Consider the following 26,356-nt stretch of genomic DNA (forward strand, 5'->3'; position numbering starts at 1 on the left):
CCATTTCTGCTGAAAGATTCAGCATTCGGTAATTAACAGCCTTGACTGCAGCAGACTTACTGGATGAGCGATGTCTTGCCTTCCCGATCGGTTCAAAATTCTGCACCTCTAAATTTCAAAATTCCATCAAGGTGCTAAATATTTTGTATTCCCATGACGGCTGCCATTCCTGTCATCGGTGTTTCTAGACACTAGTTGCCGACATATTTTGCGATCATGCTTCCTTCATTCAGAATAATATATAGCTATTTCTAAATACCTCTGATTATATCATGTTATAAAAGCAAATACTATTTCCTTGAAAAGAATAAGTTTTCCCTTCCATGGAAATAATTCTGTGTAAAAAAATTTTCTTCACATTGGAGACACAACCTTCTCCTTCCATGACAGATAAAATGTGCCTAATCCCTGAACCACTGGCAGTGTCAGAAGGTTATTAACCACTTCCCATTGGCTACTTCCAACAATAGACCTTAAACCTCATTGGTCCTTATATAAAGCCAATACTAGGCAACCAATCAATAAATCAATCATATTGATTTGTCCAAGCACAAGCTATGAACTAGACTAATTCCAATCAGCCGTCTACACTTCGCATGTAGGCCTACTGTCATGCTTCGTAGTGACGACTGATTATCTTACAGCCCAAATCATGACGGACTTCTGAAAACTATTCAATGCGACTTTGGTTATGCGCCGTAGCGCGACTGACTAGCGGCGCCCAGTATACCAGCGTCGCTGTACCCAGCGCCGCTGTGACAAGATCGCTCAGAACTTCTAAAAACAACAAACTCGGTCAAAAGGTCAATTTGACACAACAACGCCGACGCTCTATGCCACAGGAATCCTGTTGCAAAATCCGTCACTTTTTTTCCATGTAGTTTTCTCAGTCGTCAATCCAGACGGTTGACGACTGAGGGCAGCAGTCTAGCTATGAACCAGGGTTAGACTCTTTCACAGGAGGTAAATTTGTTTATTGTATAAATACAATAAACTTTATTAATCGCAAATAAATATTATTGAACAAAATCACACATTTGCATATTAATAGAAAAATTCACATCTATAATAAGAAAAGTAAAAGCAAAAACATAATAAAGCAAAGTGACAAAGCCAAAAACAGACAGAAATCATTATAGAAGCTTAACTTGGTAACCAGCATTTCAGTAAGTGTTGGCAATAATGAATTGGTGTAATTCAGTAAGATCCCTAGCAGAAATTCTATACAGCAAGAAGTGTATCAAAAGTGTATCAAAGTGTATTAAAACTGTATCAAACAGCAATTTAATACAGTTTTGATATACAAAGGGTGTATTGAAAATGTATCAACTGAAAATATAAGGTATCAAAACTGTATCAAATACCACCTAACTGTATCAAAAATGTATCAAAAGTGTATCAAATTTGAACTTAGTTAATTTTGGCCATGCTTGTGGTGTATCAAAAGTGTATCAAATTGAACTTTGCAGTTTTTCAGTGTATGTAAAGTGTATCAAAGTGAACTTTTGGTGCTAGATGTATATCAAAAGTGTATCAAATTGGACTTAGTCAAATTCTGGCTGCATACAGTGTATCAAAAGTGTATTAAATTGGACTTTGCCTGTTTTTTAGTGTATGTAAAGTGTATCAAATTGAACTTAGTTAATTTTTGGTGTCTAGAGGTATATCAAAAGTGTATCAAATTGGACTTAGTCAAATTCTGGCTGCATACAGTGTATCAAAAGTGTATTAAATTGGACTTTGCCTGTTTTTTTTAGTGTATCAAAAGCGTATTAAATTGGACTTAGTTTATTTTGGGTGGCTAGAGGTATATCAAAAGTGTATCAAATTGGGCTTTCATAAACTGACCTTTTGTAGTGTATCAAAACTGTATCAATAACTGATCACATGTCTAGATAATGACTCATCATTTTCAAATTTGCCCATGTGGCATGTATGCAGTTAACACCAGGATTTGCATTTGGAAATGTACTGTATTTTAGAGCAAATTATGGTGTTTTATTTATCATGATGACGATACAAACATGCTTGTAGACTGCACATTAGGTTACAATGTAGTTGTAATCAGGGACTGTGATTAAAGAGGAAATATCTGACTTTGTTCTGATAAGGTAAGCTTACTATATATTATGGTCATTTTCACGGTAAAGGGTGTAACTTTTGATTTTTAGGGTCAAAATTTCAAACCACTTAAATATGTTTCTGTTTACTGTAATCATGCATAGAAGCAACTTAAATTCCAGTAAAATAGTGTTTCAAGGCTTAAACCTTTTGATTTCTGATAAAAAATTTGACATTTCCATAACATTTTGGTTAAAATCTAAGAAAAAATGTATTTTACATAAGCTCATAAAATTATGACATGAAAGCTGGAATACATGTGAAATCCCATTCCAAAGTAAGTCAACAGATACAAGTTAAATTTTATACCATGTTTTGCTATGTTTGTAATTGCAATTTTGAAAATTTTTAACATCAAGGGTCATTTGCAATGGAAATTTCCCAACCTTAAACATATTTTTTAAGTTTTAATTGGGTTCCTAAAATAATTTAAATGTCTAACTTCATGTACAAATACTACTTGATGAAAGGAACCTCCCAGCCAAGTTTCACAGAAATTAGAGTTATTTTTTAGAATTGGCAATTCAAGCGATTTGTGTTTCGGAGGCTTCAGTTAACAACACAGGTGATCATAAAAGTAAAATATTTGGCTAACTACTACAAGTTGACATGAAAAAAAAGGTAAAAAATATCACAATTACCAATTTTCATGCTTTGCTTCTAAGTATTGAATTTCAGTTGTGACAAAAATTAAATTATCACAGCAAGTCATTTTTTTTGTTTCGGAGGCTTCATGTTTACAATGGTTAAACATGGCAGAAGTAGTTTTTTGAAAACAACACTGTTGGGATCATCTAAGCTGTTATTTTCTTGTGTGTATTGAATCAATGATTCTATGCGGCAGATATTGCAGATTTATAACATGATAATTTTTTCACCCATTTGTTAAGTATGGTGTTATTTGCATGTGAAGCCTCCGAAACGGGCTTTCTTGGATATCAGTATATTTTTCAAGCATTAACCATAATATCAATTTTTTTTTTAATTTATGACATTCTGCACATATCATGCAACAATTGCAATGCAGATATCAATATGGAACATACCAATTTAGATATGCATAGATGATAATTAAGTTTACTGTTGTTTGGAGGCTTCATTTGTTTGGAGGCTTCAATTGTTAACGGAAAGTTTGTATTGGGTCCCATTTTCAAGCGGTGATATATATCTCCATGATTTAAAAACAAGTGACTTGAGGATCTACTTTGCTACATTTTGATAAATAGATTGGATGAGCTCTTTTATTTATATTTGCCCAAGCTTGCTGAACAGTTTGTTTGGAGGCTTCAAAAAGTTAACGGAAAATCGGCTCTTTGAAGTCAAGATTTTATAAAAATTTTAAAAGCTTGCAAATCAACTAATTTTTGTTACCCATTTCAAGTTAAGATATCAACTGTTATGAATCAAGAAGAAGTGAAGAAATAACCAAGAATTATGAACCAAAGCTATACCCACAAAGTTTGTTAACAATTGTTAACGGAAAATGAAGCCTCGAAGCGACAAATATCGAAGTCCGGTTCTCAAAAATACAGGGCTGTTCACAATTAAATCTAATGTGGCAGTGTTTACTGAACATATGACCGTACTTTCAGGATAAGAAAAATTATCCATGAACTAACTGAAGAAAACACAGGGTTTTACAAAAATGTTACTGTTTTTTACAGTTTTTCAAAATGGCAATATTAGGTACATTTAAGCCTGCTAAAACTGACGCAGTAACTCCCGAAGATGATTATGCTACCCAAGGTAGCTGCTAACTAGATGACTTATGTGGCCAAAAATCATGGAATTCTGTGGCTTTATTAGAAAACTACGGATCAAAATGTTAAAAATCCAAAGTTACACCCTTTACCGTGAAAATGACCTTATATATAGGGCCTCAATGTATATGTATTAGCATGAATATAGCACATGCCTGTATAGTAGATGTTATTGGTAGCCTTTTTGTCTCTTTATTGAGGGTAACAACTTCAGTGACAAGCACTGCATTCCAAGCAGGCCTTCTGATGTATGTATGTTCCATTTTGGTTGGGTTTTGCTTCTTTTTTGCAAGACTTTCTCACACATTTATCCTATTGCGTTGTAATTTTTAACGTTGATAGGGAAAGTGCATTGAGCTGCTCCGTGATGGGGGAAAGTGCTAGAGGTCAGCATTAGCAGTAGAGGGCAGTGTTGAATTTGAGCTTGATTAGACTAATTTCAAAATTTGACCTTTGACCCCTTCACTTTGGGGTCATTAATGTTTGCAAATATGTTTAGATCATGTACGGATAATTCTTGTTGAATTTGAGCTTGATTGGACAAATTTTGAAATTTGAAAAACTGTATCAAAAGTGTATAAAAACTGTATCAAAAGTGTATCAAAACTGTATCAAAAGTGTATAAAAAACTGTATCAAAAGTGTATCAAAAAACTATCAAAAGTGTATAAAAACTGTATCAAAAGTGTATCAAAAAACTATATCAAAGGTGTATCAAATGGCATGTATCAAAAATAGGGCGGTCCAGCTGGCCAGCATTAGAAATGGAACGCTGATTTGATACAGTGACATATTTGATACACTTTTGATATAATTATGTATAAAATGTGTATAAAATGAAAGGATAAGAATTTCAATGCTAATTTGATACAGTTTAAATTGGCACACTGATTTCATACAGTGACATATTTGATCCACTTTTGATATAATTATGTATGAAATGTGTATGAAATGAAAGGATCAAAATTTCAACGCTAATTTGATACAGTTTAAATTGGAACGCTGATTTGATACAGTAACATATTCGATACACTTTTGATATAAATTATGTATGAAATGTGTATGAAATGAAAGGATAAAAATTTCAACGCTAATTTGATACAGTTTAAATTGGAACCCTGATTTGATACAGTTACATATTTCATACACTTTTGATATAATTATGTATGAAATGTGTATGAAATGAAAGGATAAAATTTGAACGCTAATTTGATACAGTTTAAATTGGAACGCTGATTTGATACAGTAACATATTCGATACACTTTTGATATAAATTATGTATGAAATGTGTATGAAATGAAAGGATAAAAATTTCAACGCTAATTTGATACAGTTTAAATTGGAACCCTCATTTGATACAGTAACATATTCGATACACTTTTGATATAAATGATGTATGAAATGTGTATGAAATGAAAGGATAAAAATTTGAACATAAATTTGATACAGTTTAAATTGGAACCCTGATTTGATACAGTAACATATTCGATACACTTTTGATATAAATTATGTATGAAATGTGTATGAAATGAAAGGATAAAAATTTGAATGTTAATTTGATAGTTTAAATTGGAATGCTGATTTGATACAGTTACATATTTCATACACTTTTGATATAATTATGTATGAAATATGTATGAAATGAAAGGATAAAAATTTGAGCATAAATTTGATACAGTTTAAATTGGAACCCTCATTTGATACAGTAACATATTCGATACACTTTTGATATAAATTATGTATGAAATGTGTATGAAATGAAAGGATAAAAATTTGAGCATAAATTTGATACAGTTTAAATTGGAACCCTCATTTGATAGAAATTGATACAGTAACATATTCGATACACTTTAGATATAAATTATGTATGAAATGTGTATGAAATGAAAGGATAAAAATTTGAATGCAAATTTGATACAGTTTAAATTGGAACCCTCATTTGATACAGTAACATATTCAATACACTTTTGATATAAATTATGTATGAAATGTGTATGAAATGAAAGGATAAAAATTTCAACGAAAATTTGATACAGTTTAAATTGGAACCCTCATTTGATACAGTAACATATTCGATACACTTTTGATATAAATTATGTATGAAATGTGTATGAAATGAAAGGATAACAATTTCAACGCTAATTTGATACAGTTTAAATTGGAACCCTCATTTGATACAGTAACATATTCGATACACTTTTGATATAAATGATGTATGAAATGTGTATGAAATGAAAGGATAAAAATTTGAACGCTAGTTTGATACAGTTTAAATTGGAACCCTCATTTGATACAGTAACATATTCAATACACTTTTGATATAAATTATGGATGAAATGTGTATGAAATGAAAGGATAAAAATTTCAATGCTAATTTGATACAGTTTAAATTGGAACCCTCATTTGATACAGTAACATATTCGATACACTTTTGATATAAATTATGTATGAAATGTGTATGAAATGAAAGGATAAAAATTTGAACGCTAATTTGATACAGTTTAAATTGGAACCCTGATTTGATACAGTTACTTATTTGATACACTTTTGATATAATTATGTATCAAATATGTATGAAATGAAAGGATACATTTCATTTGATACTTTTTGATACATTATCTTGGCATTTGATACACTTTTGATATGTATAAAATGTGTATGCAATGTTAATTTGATACAGTTTTGATACATAAAAGTGTATGAAATGAGGGTTCCAATTCAAAGCCTTTTATTTCATACATTTTTCATACGTATCAAAAGTGGTGTATCAAAAGTGTATCAAATTTCAGCCAGGGGAATCAGTACACATTGGTACAGTGTTTAGCATGGTAGTATTGAGAAATTGGTGCTCTGTTGGGCTACTTCAGTTGAAATCCATACTCCCCTGTGGCAGACATGACATTAATCTCCTACACAGGGAGTGTGAATTTCAAATGGGGTTACATGAGTTAGAGAATAAATGATAGGAATTTTTATTTTGCCTATCCTCTACCGGTGTCGTTTATTCTCATTCTTAGTCAGTTAAATATTATTTTAATAACTGTAAACAAATTTTTAAAGCAAAAACTAAGTTATCATCATAAAAACTCCCCTCATTATAAAATGAACGAAACTTGTTTACAACTTCACATATTCTGTTGCGCGTATTGCTAGCGCGTTCGCGTATTCCGCACTAGTCTACGCATCCAGCGCGATACATACGCCAAGCACCTCTCATGCGTGTTACGCATTATCAAGACGCATGATGACGTGGGGTCGCTTCTACGGCCTGATAGCGACACCGAAATCATGCGATTGTCCAATCAGAAATGTGTCTACGAACTAGACCACTCCCACTGACTAAGAATGGGTGATCTACGCCCCTGTGTGGGACATGTCTTCCATTGGGTATATGGATTTCATCTGATTAGCCCATTTTGCCAATAACTTGTTCAACCAAATGAATCTGCTTTTATTTGTTTGTTGTGCAGGCGTGTTGAAGAATTCTCCACGAGACAGCCTGGACCGTGATGGCAAAGGGAGAGGAGGAGACAGAGACTATAACTCACAGAAGGGAATCATGTCTGATGCTATCCCACCACCATTTGGTGTTACACCATGTATGATGCAATCAGCCAACTCTAATAAAACACACATTAGACAATCAGTATTAGACAGCCCTAGTAAGGTAAGTATTTTATGTCGTTATTTTAGTTGTTGGACAGCCAAGCACTTGGTCCCTGTAGGCAACATTCTGTAGTGTGTGTGCATAGGGTCCTTGTCATTGGAAAGGGTAAGCAGTCACACTGCAATACTGGTTTTACATCACTTGTCTCCTCTGTGTGATGTAAGTCCATTTTGCTAGGTAGTTCTTGTGAGGCAACCAAGCAAAGTGAGTTGTTTATCGCTAAAAATTGGACATAAGAAGCATTAAACTTCCTTCGGATTTCATTGTTTTCTCCTACATGGACATTTTTGGATCTTAAATCCAGATGTCAAAATGAGAGTATATATAAACTGACCAGTAGATAACAGTTGTTATCCTCCTAATTCATGGCATACTGGATGACCTAGGCAAAAATTTTAAGACTTTCCATGCCTTCAAGGTGAAATAAACCTACTCGTGTTACACAGGCATGTTACTTTCTGGCCTGCTGTCTGCCATTTTCCTGGGAACCAAATATTCTCAATGTGGGGCTTTAAGCATATTGTAGGCATGTTATATGAACAAGAAAATTGATTTGCTGTGCCTGTGGTGTACAAACTACACACCTATTTTTTTTGTAGAAATTGCATTGGAATTGGATAGATCTATTGGAGAGACTAGTACCAGATGTGACATGGAGTGTTACCAAGCTGATATTGGATACTTTACAGACTTCATTACATCAAGAAGAAGAGGTGTTTCAGAAAAGCAGGTGTACAAATGAAGTCCCTGTGTGCAGTAAGTTACATGTTTCAGGGATGTAAGATTTTTGCAGGCTCTGGATTTTACCAGAACAAAACTATTTTGTAAACATTTCAGGAATTGGATGAGGATATTCTTGTTTCGCTTACACCTTTTCCTTTTATTGGGCTATTCCAGTTTAATTCCATATGTGCCCTATGAAATACATAACCTTAATCTCCCACACAGGGGGTGAAGATTTCAAATGCAGTCACCCATCAGGTAACTCCATTTGAAATTCACACTCCCTGTTTGAGAGATTAAGGTTATGTGTTCCATAGGGGGTGTATGGATTTCAACTAGAATAGGCCATTTTCAACAGCTACTTACTAACCATTCTGATGTGTTGAGACCTTCTCTAACAATGTTCTCAAAACAAACTATGCTATACTATTTGTTGCTTATTTTGTCATGTTTACAGGGGACTTGGTTAATGGCTCGTTAGATTACCCTAAGCTTATTTCAGTGGTAAGTAACAGCTCTATTGGGCTAGTCATGGAAGACGTGACCTTTATCTTTCACACAGGGTGTATGAATTTTAAATGGAGTTACCTGAATGGGTGACTCCATTTGAAAAGTACACTCCCTGTGTGGAAGATTAAGGTCATGTCTTCCATAGGAGGTGCGTAGATTTTAAGTGGAATAGCCCATTAGCTCCATTTTATAACCTTATGAATATATGCGATGGGTGTGATCCAATCATATTTTATTATTTGTAAAAACGCGAACACAAATCGAGGTCATTAATATCTCACAATTGACCGCAAATTGTGTAATTGTTCCAGCATAAATATTAGTAACCTCCGTGTGCACACCGTGTTGTGCGCCGAACAAACTGCTCGTGTGCGTGGCTGCCATATTTGTATTGCGCTACCTTATTTGCTCAGCTTTTAATTCACATTTCTGTTATTGGTTGTCCTTTTTAGCCTGTTTGATTTTTGGAAAGACAAAATGTTAACATTTTAACAAACTTTTGAGGAAAGTTTTGTGTTATTTTGTAAAGCGAAGAGATGAAAGTGATGGTTATGAATGAGGTTAATAACTTTGCATCGGTAATATGTCGGGCATTATGAAAAACATTAATTTTTGCTTTGGACATCGAAATATTTCAATGGCAAAATGATAAGATTTTTCAAAATGCCCTCTAAATAACTGATGTGAAGTTCTTAACCTCTAAATATTAATCACAGTCAATAAATCTATAAAAAAATCCACTTTATACAAGCAAAAAATGTTAACAAACTCAAGCAGCATTGATTGTTCTGTTTCATTTCAGAGTCTGGCAGAATTGGTATCGGCTCTCGAGAATCTCATGCCATTGGCCGTTCTTGCATCAGAGGGAGTCATGAAAGCCATCAGAACAGCCTTCACAGATGCCATAGAAGCAAATTTGACACAAATCTTCATAACATTGTCAAATGTAAGGACCACTTTCTATTCTATTATTTTTGTTAGAAACTGAAATTGTTAAAACTGTCAACAGAAGTAATCAAGAATGGAAATGATTTCTTTTTCACTTCCAGTAACAGGTTAAAACTAAATGTCGACACAAAATGACTTGTCCTTCTTATTTTGTTTTATATTAGCGATTGAAAACATTTGAGAGTACTTCAGCAGAAGATGGAGATTCAGAAGTTTACACAGGTATTACTGAGGTGTACAAGATGTTATCTGCAGCGGTATTTTGCACATCATACCTGACACATATCAAATCAATACTCACTGATGATGATACCAGGTGAGTTCAGAGGTGAACACTGGTGTTACTTAGATGATAGCAGTTTTTATTTATATTATCATAGAAGAGGTGTGGAGCATAATACATGCATGTCTATTCGCGGGCATGTATTATGCACCAGTCTTACTCCTGTAACTCTCTACATACACCTTGAAAATCATGTTCCAAAACTTCGCGACCACTATTGTATCGCTTGATAGACAACACCCAGGAACCAATCAAATTTAGTGTTTACAAGATAAACCACACCCTCTGTGTATTAAAAGAATGATATGTACAAGATCTTCAGATTGAATTGGAATGGAGGGACCATGAATTTTATTTATGCAGAGACTTGCATGGCATTGATGTATACATCTGGGCTAGTTGAGAGATGTACAGATCTTTTCACTGTTATGTTTAAATGCTTTCTATATTTCAGGAGATCTTTGAGTGGTGTCCATAAACAGCTTACGGAATTCAGCAATGCCATCGTGGACATTACCAAAAACTACCACAGTGGCGTGATTTCATCAAGCATATTACATGATGCAGAGAGCAATAACTGGGCAGATCAGAGAGCATTCTTTGAGGTGAGCTTATACCCTCGTAAACTTGACATCCTGGGTTCAATTCCCTGGTGTGATCACTTTTCCTGTTTCCTCCTTTAATAATTCCTCGATGGCAAAACTTATAAGATATCATCATAGTGCTTACCCCCTCCCTTGTGTAGTGTTTGACCAATGATAGGTATTGTCATCAGAATTAGCCAATTAATAGCTAAGCGACACTAATAAGCCCAATCGCCATTCTAACTTCCGGTTTTTGAGAGCAGTTTTGAGACACTTTGACCTCTGACATATCAGAAAAATTGACGTAATTATTATTAATTTTCTTATTATTCTCATAATTTTGATCATTAAAAATACCAAATAATTAATTTATAAAATACTAATATTTTTCATATTTGTTTTAAATATTGTAAAACATTTTAGATTATATTTTGTACGTACAAAAACCCAATATTTCTGAATTTTCTGAAAGGTCAAAGGACAAAGTGTCCTAAAACTGCAAAAACTATCCTACAATGCATTGCAAACTTCCAATGCCAATTGGGCTTATTGGCAACTAACTCCCAAATTACTGATTACTTGCTCTAACAGAATAAGATCAGTTAATATACATTCCCATCTGGTAAATGAATGAACAGGTTGCAATGGTCATTCATGTTATGTAGGATTGATATATTTATATTAGTTTGTATTTTCTGACATTTTTAGTGAATATTTGTACTAGTCTCCTCCGCAGCCAGTTTGGTTACGCTCCCTCCACACAAACAGTCTGCCAATTGCCACTTATAACGCCGTTTCTGATTGGCTACGATTGTAGCCGTAGAGCTGTACATACGGGAACTTGATTGACCTCACTCAGCTGGCGAGATGGCAGGTCAAAATTGCTCATGAATAATAAAGTAGCCGTCTACCCGATCGACCAATTGAAAGCTTTGTTTGACGTCAAGCTGGATGACGTCGGCAGAAAACCGTTAGCGAATCAAAAAGGACCAGTTCGTGATCATTGGCAGACTGTTTGTGTGGAGGGAGCGGAACCAAACTGGCTGCTGTGGAGACTATATTTGTACAAGAATAGCAAAGTCATGGTATTTTTTCTTTTGTGTGAAGTAGGTAAAAAACTGTGTATTGTTGCTTGAGAAATTGCTGGCGAGTGCATTAGACAAGTATCAACGTTCAGGACACGGGCATTATTTTGTCCAATTTCTCAACTAATAATATGCTGTTATTATATTAACCTATAGTTTGATCAGCTCGTAATCGGCGGGCCTTATAACATCGCGGATTAATATCAATATATTTTATTTTGAGAATTGTTTTATGACATCTCGCCAGAAGCATCACAAGTTATTAATTGGAATCCTATATTTTGTCTACATTATTTAACACACACAATATAGACAAGACAGGTAAATTATATCACTCTTAACATGGGTTTACTTTTCGGCGTAATGGTATAAGCCTAACAATTCCCACCGATTATGAGCTGATCAAAGTATATAAATATAATACTTGTTTATTTGATTCTGTAGGATGAGAGAGTATCATTCAGCATTCAGATGTGGAATCTACACATGAAAGGATTACAGCAGGAACTATTTGCCTCATGCCCACCACGTCATGCCCAAAGAATTCTTGCTCTAGTATTACGAGATTCACTCAAAGTTTTATCCCAGAGATATAGTAGAGCTATGCCATCGTATAAAAGAACCAAGCAATTAAGGTATGTATATCTGCTGCCCACAGTCCCGCACTATATGAGTATCAAATGTTTCAATCAAGTGATAGAAAAAGTTTTAGAATACATCAATTTTGTGCAATTGTCCGATTCCTCTTATTGTCTCCATTTGTGTGAAATTACATTGGATTTGATCATTCAAAAATTGAAATTAATTTGAAAACCTGCAATCCCACCAAACTTTATGTATGTGTGTCTTTGAATCCTATATCAATACAGATCTGACATCACAGCCATCTTACTGACCACCCTAGATTTCCTGTGGTCATCTGCCAATTCAGTCCAGGCCGTACTTGACCAACAAGTGACTGTCCAACCTTATTCAGACATCCACAATTGCTGCATATGCCTGTTGTCCACCATGGCGGTGGTAGCATCACCACTGCAAGATTTCTATAAGGTTTTTAAGAAAGGGTTTCAGCATAAGAGAATGGTGCTTAAAGATGCGGAGAAGGAAGGTGTGCCGATGGTGATACCATGGATGGTGTGGACACGCATGGAGGTGTTCTATGGATGTGAAAAGGGGTAAGTATTGTGGATTTATGTACCAAGAACTAAGGGTTTCAGGAAAGTCTACATTTAATAACCTTATTTCATGTAGGATGTCTTTGCAAAGCAAATTTAACAGATAAATTTAGTTTAGTTTCTCTTGCAGACTGCTTAGTTCTTTTTGATGATAATGTGTACTGCCAGAGCTTTGTATTCTTGAGACTCAGGGGAAATAAGTTGGCTACAATATCAACATTATTTTCCTCACAAGAAACACTTTCATCTGACCTGCAGCATTTTCAGTCGCTTATGTCAAATTGTTGGATCTATTTGCAACCTTGCATTTCTTTTATCTTCTGGAGTCAGAATTAAGTATCTTACTAAATTATTGAAATTTTCATACTGATAACTAATTCAGAAGTAGATGTACCAATTGGATTCTTAATCGTAATATGTGCTTGTAATTATTATTGTCAGCTTTGAGGGCGTACAGAAGAGGTCAGCTGTGTTTATCTTACTCAAATTGCTATCCAGTCAACCATCACCCAACTATGCAATGATTCTACAGGTATGAGAGTGATAATCAGGGCTATTCCAGTTGAAATCCATACACCCCCTAGCTGTGGAAGACATGACCTTAATCTCCCACACAGGGAGTGTGAATTTCAAATTTGTTTCCTAAATATGTGATTTCATTTGAAATCTACACCCTTTGTTTGTGTTGGAGATTAATCTCATGTCTTTCATATGGATGTATGGATTTCAACTTGAAAGCACATTACTGCTGCAGTGAATAGAGGCCATTTCACAAAGACTTGAATGAAGAGGGGTCATTTCACAAAGACTTGCAGTTGATCTGACATTTTATTTATTACATGTAAAAGACCTACTAAATCAAGCATAAAATTAATCATAGGTTATTGTGAAACAGTTTCTAGACTTCATATTAAAATTTAAATGCGATTATTTGCACTAAGAAAGTTACCTGTTGTGATCATAATTTCAAAGTGGGATAAAAAATAGTGATACATTTCTTCATGATCATGCATATTTATTTATCAAATGATATTGTAATCTAATTTCTATTTTGGAGAGCAATTTTGCAACTTAAGAGAAATGTGTGTGTCTATTTTTTAGGTTTGTTTGTCATTTTGTATACATGATAGTTAATCATCTTACTCTTGATGTTTACAGGCTCTGTTGGTTCGTGACAATCTGCTTCCAGTGTTACTGGTTAGAAATGCTGGTAAGGGTTTTCATTTATGATATAACATTGAAGTTCCTCAAAATAAATTCAATAAAATTTGTGATGATTTGCCAATTAATATGTAAAGTTACATGATTTGAATAAAGAGTGTAGCTGAATGTGATGTGTAAGTCTGTCAAATATGTCCATAACTTTACTATTACTGGTAGGTGATGCATACCAGTTGACAGCTTCAACCCCTTCTTAATTGAGCAAGATTTTTTTAAAAACAAATAAGCCTTTTCAAAGCATGGCGTACACAATAGGAGACCAGCATTCAATATGGATAAAACCCACCAAATTCAAAAGCCTTCACCCATTTCAAAGCAGCGCCATCCTATTGTGTCCGCCATACCTCTAAAAGGCTAATTGTCTTAAAACTGCTAACCAATGGTATACACACTAAGTAAAACTGTATGTGAACCGCATGGTGACATTTGGCCAAAGATAAAATCAAATAAAAAAAATCAGCCAACCGACTACCCCAGCTGATTTTTCCCATTTAGGGCAACACAACAATTTTGTTTTTGCCTTACTAGTGTTGTACTCTCAGATTTGGGCATTATAAACATGAGTTATGTGGAAAGCAAAGAGAAAAAGAAAATACCTCCTAGATTTCAATCAACTCACCTTTTGCATTATCAATATAGCTTGTATAATTAATTTTTTTTTTTTTAATAACTGCAGATCAGAAGATGTGTCAGTCATCTCAGGAGAGCCTATCATCTACATCCCCCAACACTAGTGGATGTGGAGGTATCTGTTGTCCTGGGCAACAGTGTTATAGCAACCAAAGCTGTGAGATACCTGATATTATACAACCCATAGTAGATGTATTAATACTGTGTACAGATCACCCTAATGCATTGGCTAATGTCCTCATAGCCATGATTGAAAAGTGAGTTAATCATCTAAAAGGTTGGGAGTTAAAAATAAAATAGTATCTTTGCATGGTGTAGGATAGATGGATTGAAGTATATATGAAATAAAAATGTTTTTACAACCCAACTAAAATGTTTCTTATGTTGTCAAATCACAATCCTTCCAATATGTCAACGTAGAGAGTAGTAAATTTATTATTTTGTACATTACAGAGATGATGACATGAGTATCTTTGAGCCCAACTGCATACCAGGTAAAACAGTTCCTGTGCCTCCATGGTTAGCTTGTGTTTATGAATTACTCTCCTTTTACATTGATGGGTAAGTGCATAGCATGTACACGATCTTTAGGCATATTGTCGTTCAAGTTTTGCTCGCCTCAAGTTTAGTAGTGATGTAGGCGTGGTTTTTTGTAGTCACAGTATTTGGTACAAGGGCGGTTTGCTGGCTCATTTGTGGCATAACCATTAGACAAGAAATAGTTGGAACATTTTATACATTTACCATGCATATAAATTGACCCCTGTTAACCCTGTGTAATGTTGCTTGCTTGGAGTCATAGTATCAATTTTTAGCATTAAGGTAGCTGCCTCGGATACAACACCCTTGCAGAAAAATAGCTCCTGTGTCTGATCAATCAGGTCTATTCATTTAAATCTTTAACATAACAAAGAAAAGTATTTTCCCCACCTATTTTAAGAGTCTTATAAGAATTGTAACAATTCTTCTGTTTTTCTTTATTTTTTTGAAAATTCCCTTAATTTTGACAGTTCTTGATTTTTTTTGCCCACTTATGAAGGAGCTATGGTTACCAAACTTTCAGGGATGGTAAATAAGCTTAATATCTAAATTCTGTCGTCAGTTTTGTTGGATAAAGTGTTTACTTTTTGAAAACAATTATTTTTTCCATTTTTAATTTAGGGAATGTTAGAAACACTATAGCTTAAAATAGAAACACTTAATTGGAAAAAACTGATGAGAGAATTCAGATATTAATCTTATTTACCATCCCTGAAAGTTTGGTAACCATAGCACCCTTCCCTGTTGGCTAAAAAAATCCTAGAATTTAGATAATTTAGTGTTTCTAGACAAAATCAAAAAATCATAAAAAAGTACCAACATTCTTGTTAAATATATACTTAAGTAACACTAAGTTAGAAAATAAACTTGGTTTGTATTATTCTGTGATATATTGGCAGAAAATGAAACTTTTATATACAACTGCTATAAAGGAGAGAAAAATCAGTTTTAATAAAATCTTTGCTTTAAAAAATGTTGCTATTTTGAGAAATTGGCCAAGTGCCAAAAGCCCTCCCCTGTAGTAATTCAATGGGATTTTGAGATGACAAAAAATTGCGTAACTCAAAAACGCTTTGTTGGAAAAAATTAAAACTTGGCAAGTAAGGTTTTCTCATCAATACACACACCCTATATCATTTTCAAGGAGTTTTGAGCATGACACCGTAGCCGATACAGCCACCTTAATATGAAATGATACATCATGATCATTTTTATGATTCTTTCTTACAGTGCTATCAAAGCATCTATTGGCCATCTGACTACAGTAGAACTCCATAAAGAAGTCTCTGTAGGATTTCTAGATTCACTCAGGGAATTGCCTTGTGGCTGTGTACCAAAGAAAAGTCGTAACATGTCAAACCAAACAGGTATGTATGAAGAAACTACACCTTTTATCAGAGTTCCTTAACACATTTTTGCTGATGTGATGCATGTACCTCATAAATACGGAAATGGTGTCCCTGAAGGGTACTCAGTATACTTTGCACTACGGGTAACGGCCCCTCCATCAAGCTTTTTTCCATTCCATAGACCCCATTGGAAGTCCATGTGAAGTTCCCAGAGACTTTTGGCTAATTACCTCCAATTACCCCAACATTTGCTTCAATTGAGCACCAAGTGCTGACGTCAAAGGTGTTGTCCTCGTCCCCCTGGTGGTCTTGGGGGACGAGGACAGGGGGACGAGGACAACACCTTTGAGGTCATCTGCTTCTAGTGTGACGTCATCGAAGGTTGTCAACAAGCCATAAATCATCAGAGCCATAACATCCAGTTGCAGTTGGTACTGTGAAAGTGCTCCTGGCTAGCGATCAAATAAGTAGTGTTGAAGTCAAAAATGTTTATATCGATACCTTTGTTGCAGAATCCAAGGACATACCAAATGCTGTGCTACAAACCTTAATCAAGAGGGTAACCAACGATGTAGTAACAATTCCTATGCCACTGTGTGTGTTCTTTGAGACTCTACGTCAGAACCTTTGTACTAAGAAGATCCGTAGTGCTCACAATACCCCAGGAATACAGGTATGTAGTAACAATTCCTATGCCACTGTGTGTGTTCTTTGAGACTCTACGTCAGAACCTTTGTACTAAGAAGATCCGTAGTGCTCACAATACCCCAGGGATACAGGTATGTAAGTAACAATTCCTATGCCACTGTGTGTGTTCTTTGAGACTCTACGTCAGAACCTTTGTACTAAGAAGATCACGTAGTGCTCACAATACCCCAGGGATACAGGTATGTAGTAACAATTCCTATGCCACTGTGTGTGTTCTTTGAGACTCTACGTCAGAACCTTTGTACTAAGAAGATCCGTAGTGCTCACAATACCCCAGGGATACAGGTATGTAGTAACAATTCCTATGCCACTGTGTGTGTTCTTTGAGACTCTACGTCAGAACCTTTGTACTAAGAAGATCCGTAGTGCTCACAATACCCCAGGGATACAGGTATGTAGTAACAATTCCTATGCCACTGTGTGTGTTCTTTGAGACTCTACGTCAGAACCTTTGTACTAAGAAGATCCAGAGTGCTCACAATACCCCAGGGATACAGGTATGTAGTAACAATTCCTATGCCACTGTGTGTGTTCTTTGAGACTCTACGTCAGAACCTTTGTACTAAGAAGATCCGTAGTGCTCACAATACCCCAGGGATACAGGTATGTAGTAACAATTCCTATGCCACTGTGTGTGTTCTTTGAGACTCTACGTCAGAACCTTTGTACTAAGAAGATCCGTAGTGCTCACAATACCCCAGGGATACAGGTATGTAGTAACAATTCCTATGCCACTGTGTGTGTTCTTTGAGACTCTACGTCGGAACCTTTGTACTAAGAAGATCCGTAGTGCTCACAATACCCCAGGGATACAGGTATGTAAGTAACAATTCCTATGCCACTGTGTGTGTTCTTTGAGACTCTACGTCAGAACCTTTGTACTAAGAAGATCCGTAGTGCTCACAATACCCCAGGGATACAGGTATGTAGTAACAATTCCTTTGCCACTGTGTGTGTTCTTTGAGACTCTACGTCAGAACCTTTGTACTAAGAAGATCCGTAGTGCTCACAATACCCCAGGGATACTGTACAGGTATGGATGCATGGATTATGATCTGGGAATTCTGTTATCAAAATGTTATTATAAACTTCATTGATTATTTTATTGTGCAGCTCAGTATATTACTGTAGATTATCTGACTTTGGCTTAATTGGAATGGAATACTTAATTCCCATATTAGAATAGTGTGAACTACATTAATTTGATATTAACCTCAAGGGGTTAGTAATAAAGACATTAAGAGTTAACATTTCCTTCACACACCAGCATATACCCATGGCGGCCATCTTGGATATGCAAGTGAGGGAAACAATACTACAATTACTTCATAAACATTTCAAATGATTATACGTTATTCTTCAGTTTTAAAATTCACCTTTACTGCACATCCAAGATGGCGGCTCATACCACGGTGGCCATCTTGGATGCACAAGGAAGCGAATATTCCTATTTATGGGTTGTGGGATAAGACATTTCAAATACTTAAAGGAGTAGTTTTTACAAGGTGCTTTGTACATTAATTCTACAGATAATAGCAAGTTGTCTGTACAACAAACTACATGATGTAGAAGGACTGGCTGAACTAGTAGGGCACCCTCTAGAGGCCAGCACATTGGCAAGCCTTGCAACAACCGCAGACTACTGTCATCAAATCCTTACATGTGAAGATGCAGGTAAATCTTTCAATTCATTCTACATAGTTTTTCATTTCTTGTATTTCCGTTTTTTTGTAACATTTTCATGTATGTTGGATGCACTGACAGATGTCTGATGAGTGCCACTATAACGAAAGTGTTATTCTAATAAAATTTGATTTGATTTGATTTGTTTGAAATGGCTTTTGGGAAGATTAAGTATCTAAAAATAGACAGTTTATCAACAAAAAAGAGTTTTTCATGGATAGTTTTTAGACTAGAATTAGAACTGTAGACCGTATTGTAATGTTGATTCCTCAATATTTGCTCTGTTATTAATATTAGAATATCCTTTAAGATCATTTTTATTGAGATGGATATATTTATATTACTTATATTCCCTATACTATGTACGAGGGGCAGTCAAGAAGTTAATAGAACAAGGTATGCTTCTTTGTCGCACGGTAATGAATTTGGTCTCATTTGAAAGCTTGTTCCTTCAAAACATTACTGCAAAAATATTTGATTTTTGCATCGCTGTATATGAGCAGGACACTCTGCAGAGGAAGCCTACCTCCTTGAATTCATAGGTACAAGCAGAAGTAAACACAGGGTCATCATGGAAATCCTGACGGTGGTAAAAACTCAAATGAAATTTAACAATGTACAGTTGCTATTAATGGTGATGAAGTCCTTGATATTCAACAGCAACAAATTGGTCCTTAGAGTTCAAGGATGGATTGAGCGTCCTTGAAGGTCGTCTTGCTGATGTCACCACTAACGATATACGTGCTGGTACAGTGGCATTGATAATGAATAAAGAACCAAACAAGAACGATGATATAGCCAAAAAATATGACAACTCTGATTAAAGTGTTTTCAATTATAAATCCAATTGGGTATTCCAGGGTGTCTTCTAGATGGCGTCCAGAATCTTTATGCACTAAATTGATACCAGTTGACCAGGTCCACACCTTCTATACACTTAGAATGAGGACCGAGACAAGTGTCATCTATATTAGGTTAAAGGTGTCCTGTACCCTATTCTCAGTTTGTCAAGCTGCCATTCACAACAGAGGGGTCAGTTAACTAAAGCAACCATATTGTGGTCCAGGCACGGCCTCCAGTTAATGAAACCTATTTTAGAATCTTAAGCCTTACCTTCATAATAGCAGGTTTGCTGGTGAGCCTCCGCTGAAGAGTTGCTCATGGAGCAATCGGAAGACTTCCATTTTGTTGATATAGAAAGTTGCAAGAAAAACTGTGATGGGGGCATTAAGGTATGCAGTGACCATGTTCAAGATTGAGATTGAAAGTATTTGGCTAGTACTCTTTCAAATACCTTGTTCTACGAACTTATTAAGAGGCATTATCTGTTATTTTGGAGAATTTTTTTAAAATGTTTGCCACGGTCAAAAAATGGATTTCCTTTAAACTTTCATATTTGATGCACCTTGACCTGAAACAAACACACATGAAATAAATTTGGGAAAATATCCCGTTGCCATGGTAACAGCCAAATTTTCATTTTAGACCTATTTTCACAATTTTTGCATTTTTCAGCAGTCAATTTGTCAAGTTTTGAAGCCAGTGTTACTAATATACACAATATATATATACTGTTTTCTTTATAAGGTATGAATAGGTCAAACCTTAGATGCCGCATTGAAAGTATAAAAATAATCACCAGATGTCAGGGTGGGTTATACCATTTATTTGAAATAGGGTGTTTTTCAATTTTTCAAAGTATGAAAATATACCAACTTTGTATAGCTCATAAACCATATGGTAGTGCTCGATTTCAACATCGACCACAGCATGTTGAGATGATACATTGATCTTATGAAAAAGTTACATTTGAGCTTGGGGAAAACACATCTGTATATACAGTGTTGCCAGACATTTTCCTATTTTTCGAAATTCAACACAAATCTCACCTTAAGTTAAATCATGTGAAAATGAAACATCTTTCTTTCAAGGAACATTTATTAGAAAGAGAGTTTTTATTCATATCAAATTTGATCAGTTATAATGGTCAGTGTTGTTCTAAACCACATGGGTGTTGCCATAATTGGGGTTTTATTGTGATTTGTGGATATTTTCAACTTTTTAAAAGTCATAAAAATACCAAAATGCATTTCTATAATAAAGAAAGAAACATCGACCTCGTCATGTTGAGATGATACATTGGCCTTATGAAAAAGTTATTTTGATTCAACACAAGTCTCGCCGTAAGTTAAAAGATATGAAAATGAAACTTCACCTTCATATGGAACATATCTTTTTAGAAAGAAAGTTAATTTCATATTCAATTTGATCATCTGGGATGGTCAGTGTTATTCTAAGCCATATGGGTGTTGCCATAGCTGGCGTTTAATATGACAATATTTAGATATTTTCAGCTTTTTACAAGTCTTAAAAATAGTACACACCTTTAAAATTATTGTGGAATGAATAATATTAAGGTTAAAATTAACCTAAGAACACTTAGTATGTGAATTTAAATTTTAAATTTGAGTTCGGAAAATATTTCCTTCTATACAGTATTGCCAGATATTATCACATAATTCAAAATTCAACGTATGTTGAGCTTTTTTCAGCTTTTTTCAGCCTTTTCAGCTATTTTTCAGTCTTAAAAATGCCAAAATACAATGGCATGCATTCCTAAAATAAAGATGTGAAAATGAAACATCGACCTCAAAATTCAGCACTAGTTTCACCTTAGGTTGAAAATGAAAGTTTATTAGAAAGAAATTTACTTTCATATTAAATTTGATCAGTTGTATAAATGGTCAGTGTTGTTCCGAACCACATGGGTGTTGCCATAATTAGGGTTAAATAGCGAGATGTGGTTATTTTGAACTTAAAGTTTTAAAAATACCAAAATACCATGGTATGCATTCCTTTCACCATGTTGAAATGATACATATTTGGTCTTATGAAAAATGTACACTTAAGCTTGGGGAAAACATATGTTTATACAGTGTTGCCAGATATTTTCCTATTTTTGAAATTTAACACAAGTCTCACCTTAAGTTAAATGATGCGAAAATGAAACTTCACCACAACAAGGAAAGCTTATTAAAATGAAATTTACTTTCATATTAAATTTGATCAGTTGTATAAATGGTCAGTGTTGTTCCAAACCACATGGGTGTTGCCATAATTAGGGTTTAATAGTGAGATGTCGATATTTTTATAAGTAATACGGGTTCAAATAGCGACGTTTTCACATATTTTTTGTGGACCTGATAGCACATCAGACATATTGAAATGTGCGATATAATAAAAATTTTATGGCAAATGATTAAAAATTGATATTTTTGAAATTTAACAGATCTCAAAAGTAAATTGTATAAATCTAGTGATATGTACTTAAAGTGTATGTAGCTGGAATGAAAAGCCGTCCATATGAAAATTTGACCTTTCAGTATTGAAGATATAGATTTTTCACCAAAACACCTAAGGTCTTTTGGGGAAAAATCTATATCTTCACTATGAAAAGTCAAATTTTTCAATTAACATTAATTAATTGATTAGTGGTCGGCTTTTTCATCCCAGCTACATACACTTTAAGTACACATCATTAGATTTATTAAATTAACTGTAATATGTCAAAAAATTTAAAAAATCAATATACATAATTTACCCTAAAATTTTTATTGTATCCCGAATTTAAAAAAAAATCAAAATTATTTTATATTAGAAGGACATTCCTCATATTCAAAATGCAATTTGATATGTCTGATGTGCTCTCAGGTCCGACAAAAATACTGTGCAAAGGTGGGTGACCAACCCCTTAAAATACAACACAGAAAACATCAAACATGTATACTTAAAATATACATAAAAGCCATAATGTTTTTACCAATATACACATACTAGCTAGGCTAAAATAAATTAAAATAACATAAGATTGTTACATTGCAAAAAGATGCATATAAGAGTAAGATAATGTTTAAATTACGCCTACCCCATATTATTAAAGCACACATCCCAACTATACTTGCAAAAAAAAACTATATAGATCCAGCAAATGTCTCGAAAGATATGAGAATAGTCAAAGACAATAACGCACAGAACCTTTTCACAGCCAGACAAATTAATGTCCAGTTACCTTTCCGAGAGGAGCTCTAGGAGAGTCGAAAGTATGAAGAAGAAATGACCATTGAAATGTTGCATGATATTGTTGCTAATTTTCTGTCATTCAAGCATCCCTGCTCATTGATGACATGAATTTGTATGAGCTTGTAAAAAGGAAGCAACTAAAATTAAGCTTTCAAGACTGAAGGAGATTTATATGAACACTTTTGCAGATACTTGTAGGGTTAAAGCAAAATAAAAAATCACCAAATGTTGATAAAAGTTGTCTGAGGAAATATCTGTTTCAAGTAGAAAAAGAGGACTACTGGGCACAGTATACCTATGACATGACCCCGGAGGGGGTTCTCCCTGGTTAAAGGTATACGGGGATGTGCCACGGGTTTGGAGGTACCTTAGAAATTTTGGTATGTCGATTGGTGGGTTTGCAGTGGAGACAATACACCAAATTGGGTGCATTAAGGCAAAAGTGCCCATAAAAGCGCCAAATTAGGACAAATTTGTGTACTTTAAATGAAAAATTGGAATACTATAGCTGTAACTTTAATAAGGTGTCATTTTAAAATTGAAAATGTATCCACATTTCACTATTAACTCCATTTATAGTGGCATCATCCATGTGGTTTATTCATGGCAGCGATTTAAACAATATAAATCCTAAAGTGAGACATACGTTGAATTTTGAATATATGTGATAATAACTGGTCATACTGTATAGAAGGAAATATTTTCCGAACTCAAATTTAAAGTTTAAATTCACATACTAAGTGTTCTTAGGGTAATTTTTAACCTTAATATTGCGTTCATTCCACAATAACAAGGATGTGTATATTTTAAGACTTGTAAAAAGCTGGAAATATCTAAATTGTCATATTAAACGCCAGCTATGGCAACACCCATATGGCTTAGAAATAACACTGACCATCCCAGATGATCAAATTGAATATGAAATTAACTTTATTTCTAAAAAGATATGTTCCGTATGAAGGTGAAGTTTCATTTTCATATCTTTTAACTTAGAAGGCGAGACTTGTGTTGAATTTTGAAAAATAGGAAAATATCTGGCAACACTGTATAAACTGATGTTTTACCCCCCAATCAAAATAACTTTTTCATAAGGCCAATGTATCATCTCAACATGACGAGGTCGATGTTTCTTTCTTTATTATAGAAATGCAATTCGGTATTTTTATGACTTGTAAAAAGTTGAAAATATCCACACCTCACAATAAACCCCAATTATGGCAACACCCATGTGGTTTATCTGGCAACACTGTATAAACTGATGTCTTACCCGCCCCAGATCAAAATAACTTTTTCATAAGGCCAATATATCATCTCAACATGACGAGGTCGATGTTTCTTTCTTTATTATAGAAATGCATTTTGGTATTTTTATGACTTGTAAAAAGTTGAAAATATCCACAAATCACAATTAAATCCTAATTATGGCATCACCCATGTGGTTTAGAACAACACTGACCATTATAACTGATCAAATTTGATATGAATAAAAACTCTCTTTCTAATAAATGTTCCTTGAAAGGATGATGTTTCATTTTCACATCATTTAACTTAAGGTGAGATTTGTGTTGAATTTGAAAAATAGGAAAATGTCTGGCAACACTGTATATACAGATGTGTTTTCCCCAAGCTCAAATGTAACTTTTTCATAAGACCAATGTATCATCTCAACATGCTGTGGTCGATGTTGAAATCGGAACACTACCATATGGTTTATGAGCTATACAAAATTGGTATATTTGCATACTTTGAAAAAATTGAAAAACACCCCTATTTCAAATAAATGGTATAACCCACCCTGACATCTGGTGATTATTTTTATACTTTCATTGCGGCATCTAAGGTTTGACCTATTCATACCTTATAAAGAAAAAATCATATTTATATTGTGTATATTAGTAACACTGGCTTCAAAACTTGACAATTTGACTGCTGAAAATGCAAAAATTGTGAAAATAGGCCTAAAATTGAAATTTGCCTGTTACCATGGCAACGGGATATTTTTCCGAAATTTATACCATGTGTGTTAGTTTGAGGTCAAGGTCCATCAAATATGAAAGTATAAAGAAAATCTATTTTTGACCGTGGCAATTATATTCTCAAAAATAACAGATAGTTCCTCTTAATCGCCCCTCATATCCCTGTCAATATCATACAGGTGGACTGGAAGGTAAATCTCAAGAGGCAGTGGTGTTTATCAAACGTAATTCAGAATGGCTAGAGAAAAACATGAATAAGATGATTGGGCATCTCAGCAATGAGTAAGTAGTGTACCAATAGATTTTAGCAAGGTTCTTCAGTGGTCTGCCAATTTGGCGCAGTTTATCGCGTATACAGTACTGGGGTTCTGATTAGCTAATTGAATCAGGTCATCATCACATCGCCACCTCATTCGCTGGTCAAACTGCGCAGCATTCACAAAGACATGTATGCAATGTCTCTAGATCAATTCCATAACCATTCATACCTAATTTATTGTATTATCATGCCAATTGTCCTGTGGTACCTTATGGAGGACATAATCTTATTTAAATGAGGATGACTCTCATGAGTATTGCATACCCTCTATTATATTGCACAGGACTGGTACGCATCAAATAAAAAACACCAACACAGCAGCCTCTATTGTAATTTCCAAATTGGATATCTTTGTTAAAGGACCGGATCTGCAAGAAAGTTTATGCACAAAAATCTTATGTTGTCCTAGGTTTCTAATGGTGTAAAAATGTCAATTGTTTTGGAGTAAGTTGAAGCCATGGATCACTAACATCATTTGCCTTTTTGATATGTTGACTAGATTGTTGGACGATTACACTGCATATCCCTTGGAAGATTCCCCCTATGAATTTGTGAGTCACTTCATGACAGAGCTAGCTGAAACTGTATGCCAAAACCCTGAAGGTAAGCCTAAAAACTTTCTTCAAGTCTAATTTTTAATCCATAATAATGTTATAAATTATTATTGAACAAAAAAGGTTATTCAAGAAAAAATAATAGTATTCTATAACAACTTGTTCTATTCCATTTTTCTCTTTTGTTAGGTCAAAAAAGTCTCTTGCAAGTCTACCACATACTCAAAAACAATATGGTAAGTTTTGTGATATAATCTACATAATAAACACAAAAGTAAATTTTCATTCACTCATTTGTAACATTTTTTCCTAGTGGATGTCAGAATCAAATAATATCCTCCAGGATTTACAACTGTTCATGTGCAAGTCATGCCTGCAATTAGATGGTGAATATTCAAACAGTTCCAGGACAGATTGGGACATGGAAAAAACAACATGGC

The 26,356-nt window shown here is 34.5% G+C and overlaps 1 protein-coding gene across 1 annotated transcript in view; it reads left to right on the forward strand.

Annotated features, from left to right (window-relative positions):
* Positions 1–26,356, forward strand: part of LOC140159435 (uncharacterized protein KIAA0825-like) — a 46,170-nt gene that overhangs the window by 13,221 nt on the left and 6,593 nt on the right. Inside the window, exons 6-24 of the mRNA XM_072182911.1 lie at positions 7,352–7,548; positions 8,148–8,304; positions 8,729–8,775; positions 9,584–9,727; positions 9,894–10,045; positions 10,467–10,617; positions 12,126–12,316; positions 12,551–12,856; positions 13,298–13,388; positions 14,015–14,066; positions 14,754–14,964; positions 15,161–15,268; positions 16,478–16,614; positions 17,109–17,276; positions 18,129–18,226; positions 18,834–18,978; positions 25,223–25,325; positions 25,862–25,965; positions 26,106–26,152. Coding sequence (XP_072039012.1) covers positions 7,352–7,548; positions 8,148–8,304; positions 8,729–8,775; positions 9,584–9,727; positions 9,894–10,045; positions 10,467–10,617; positions 12,126–12,316; positions 12,551–12,856; positions 13,298–13,388; positions 14,015–14,066; positions 14,754–14,964; positions 15,161–15,268; positions 16,478–16,614; positions 17,109–17,276; positions 18,129–18,226; positions 18,834–18,978; positions 25,223–25,325; positions 25,862–25,965; positions 26,106–26,152 — 2,609 coding nt within the window. The remainder of the gene's footprint in view (positions 1–7,351; positions 7,549–8,147; positions 8,305–8,728; positions 8,776–9,583; positions 9,728–9,893; positions 10,046–10,466; positions 10,618–12,125; positions 12,317–12,550; positions 12,857–13,297; positions 13,389–14,014; positions 14,067–14,753; positions 14,965–15,160; positions 15,269–16,477; positions 16,615–17,108; positions 17,277–18,128; positions 18,227–18,833; positions 18,979–25,222; positions 25,326–25,861; positions 25,966–26,105; positions 26,153–26,356) is intronic.

Source organism: Amphiura filiformis, chromosome 8 (assembly GCF_039555335.1).
Source record: "Amphiura filiformis chromosome 8, Afil_fr2py, whole genome shotgun sequence".
NCBI classification, from domain to species: Eukaryota; Metazoa; Echinodermata; class Ophiuroidea; order Amphilepidida; family Amphiuridae; genus Amphiura; species Amphiura filiformis.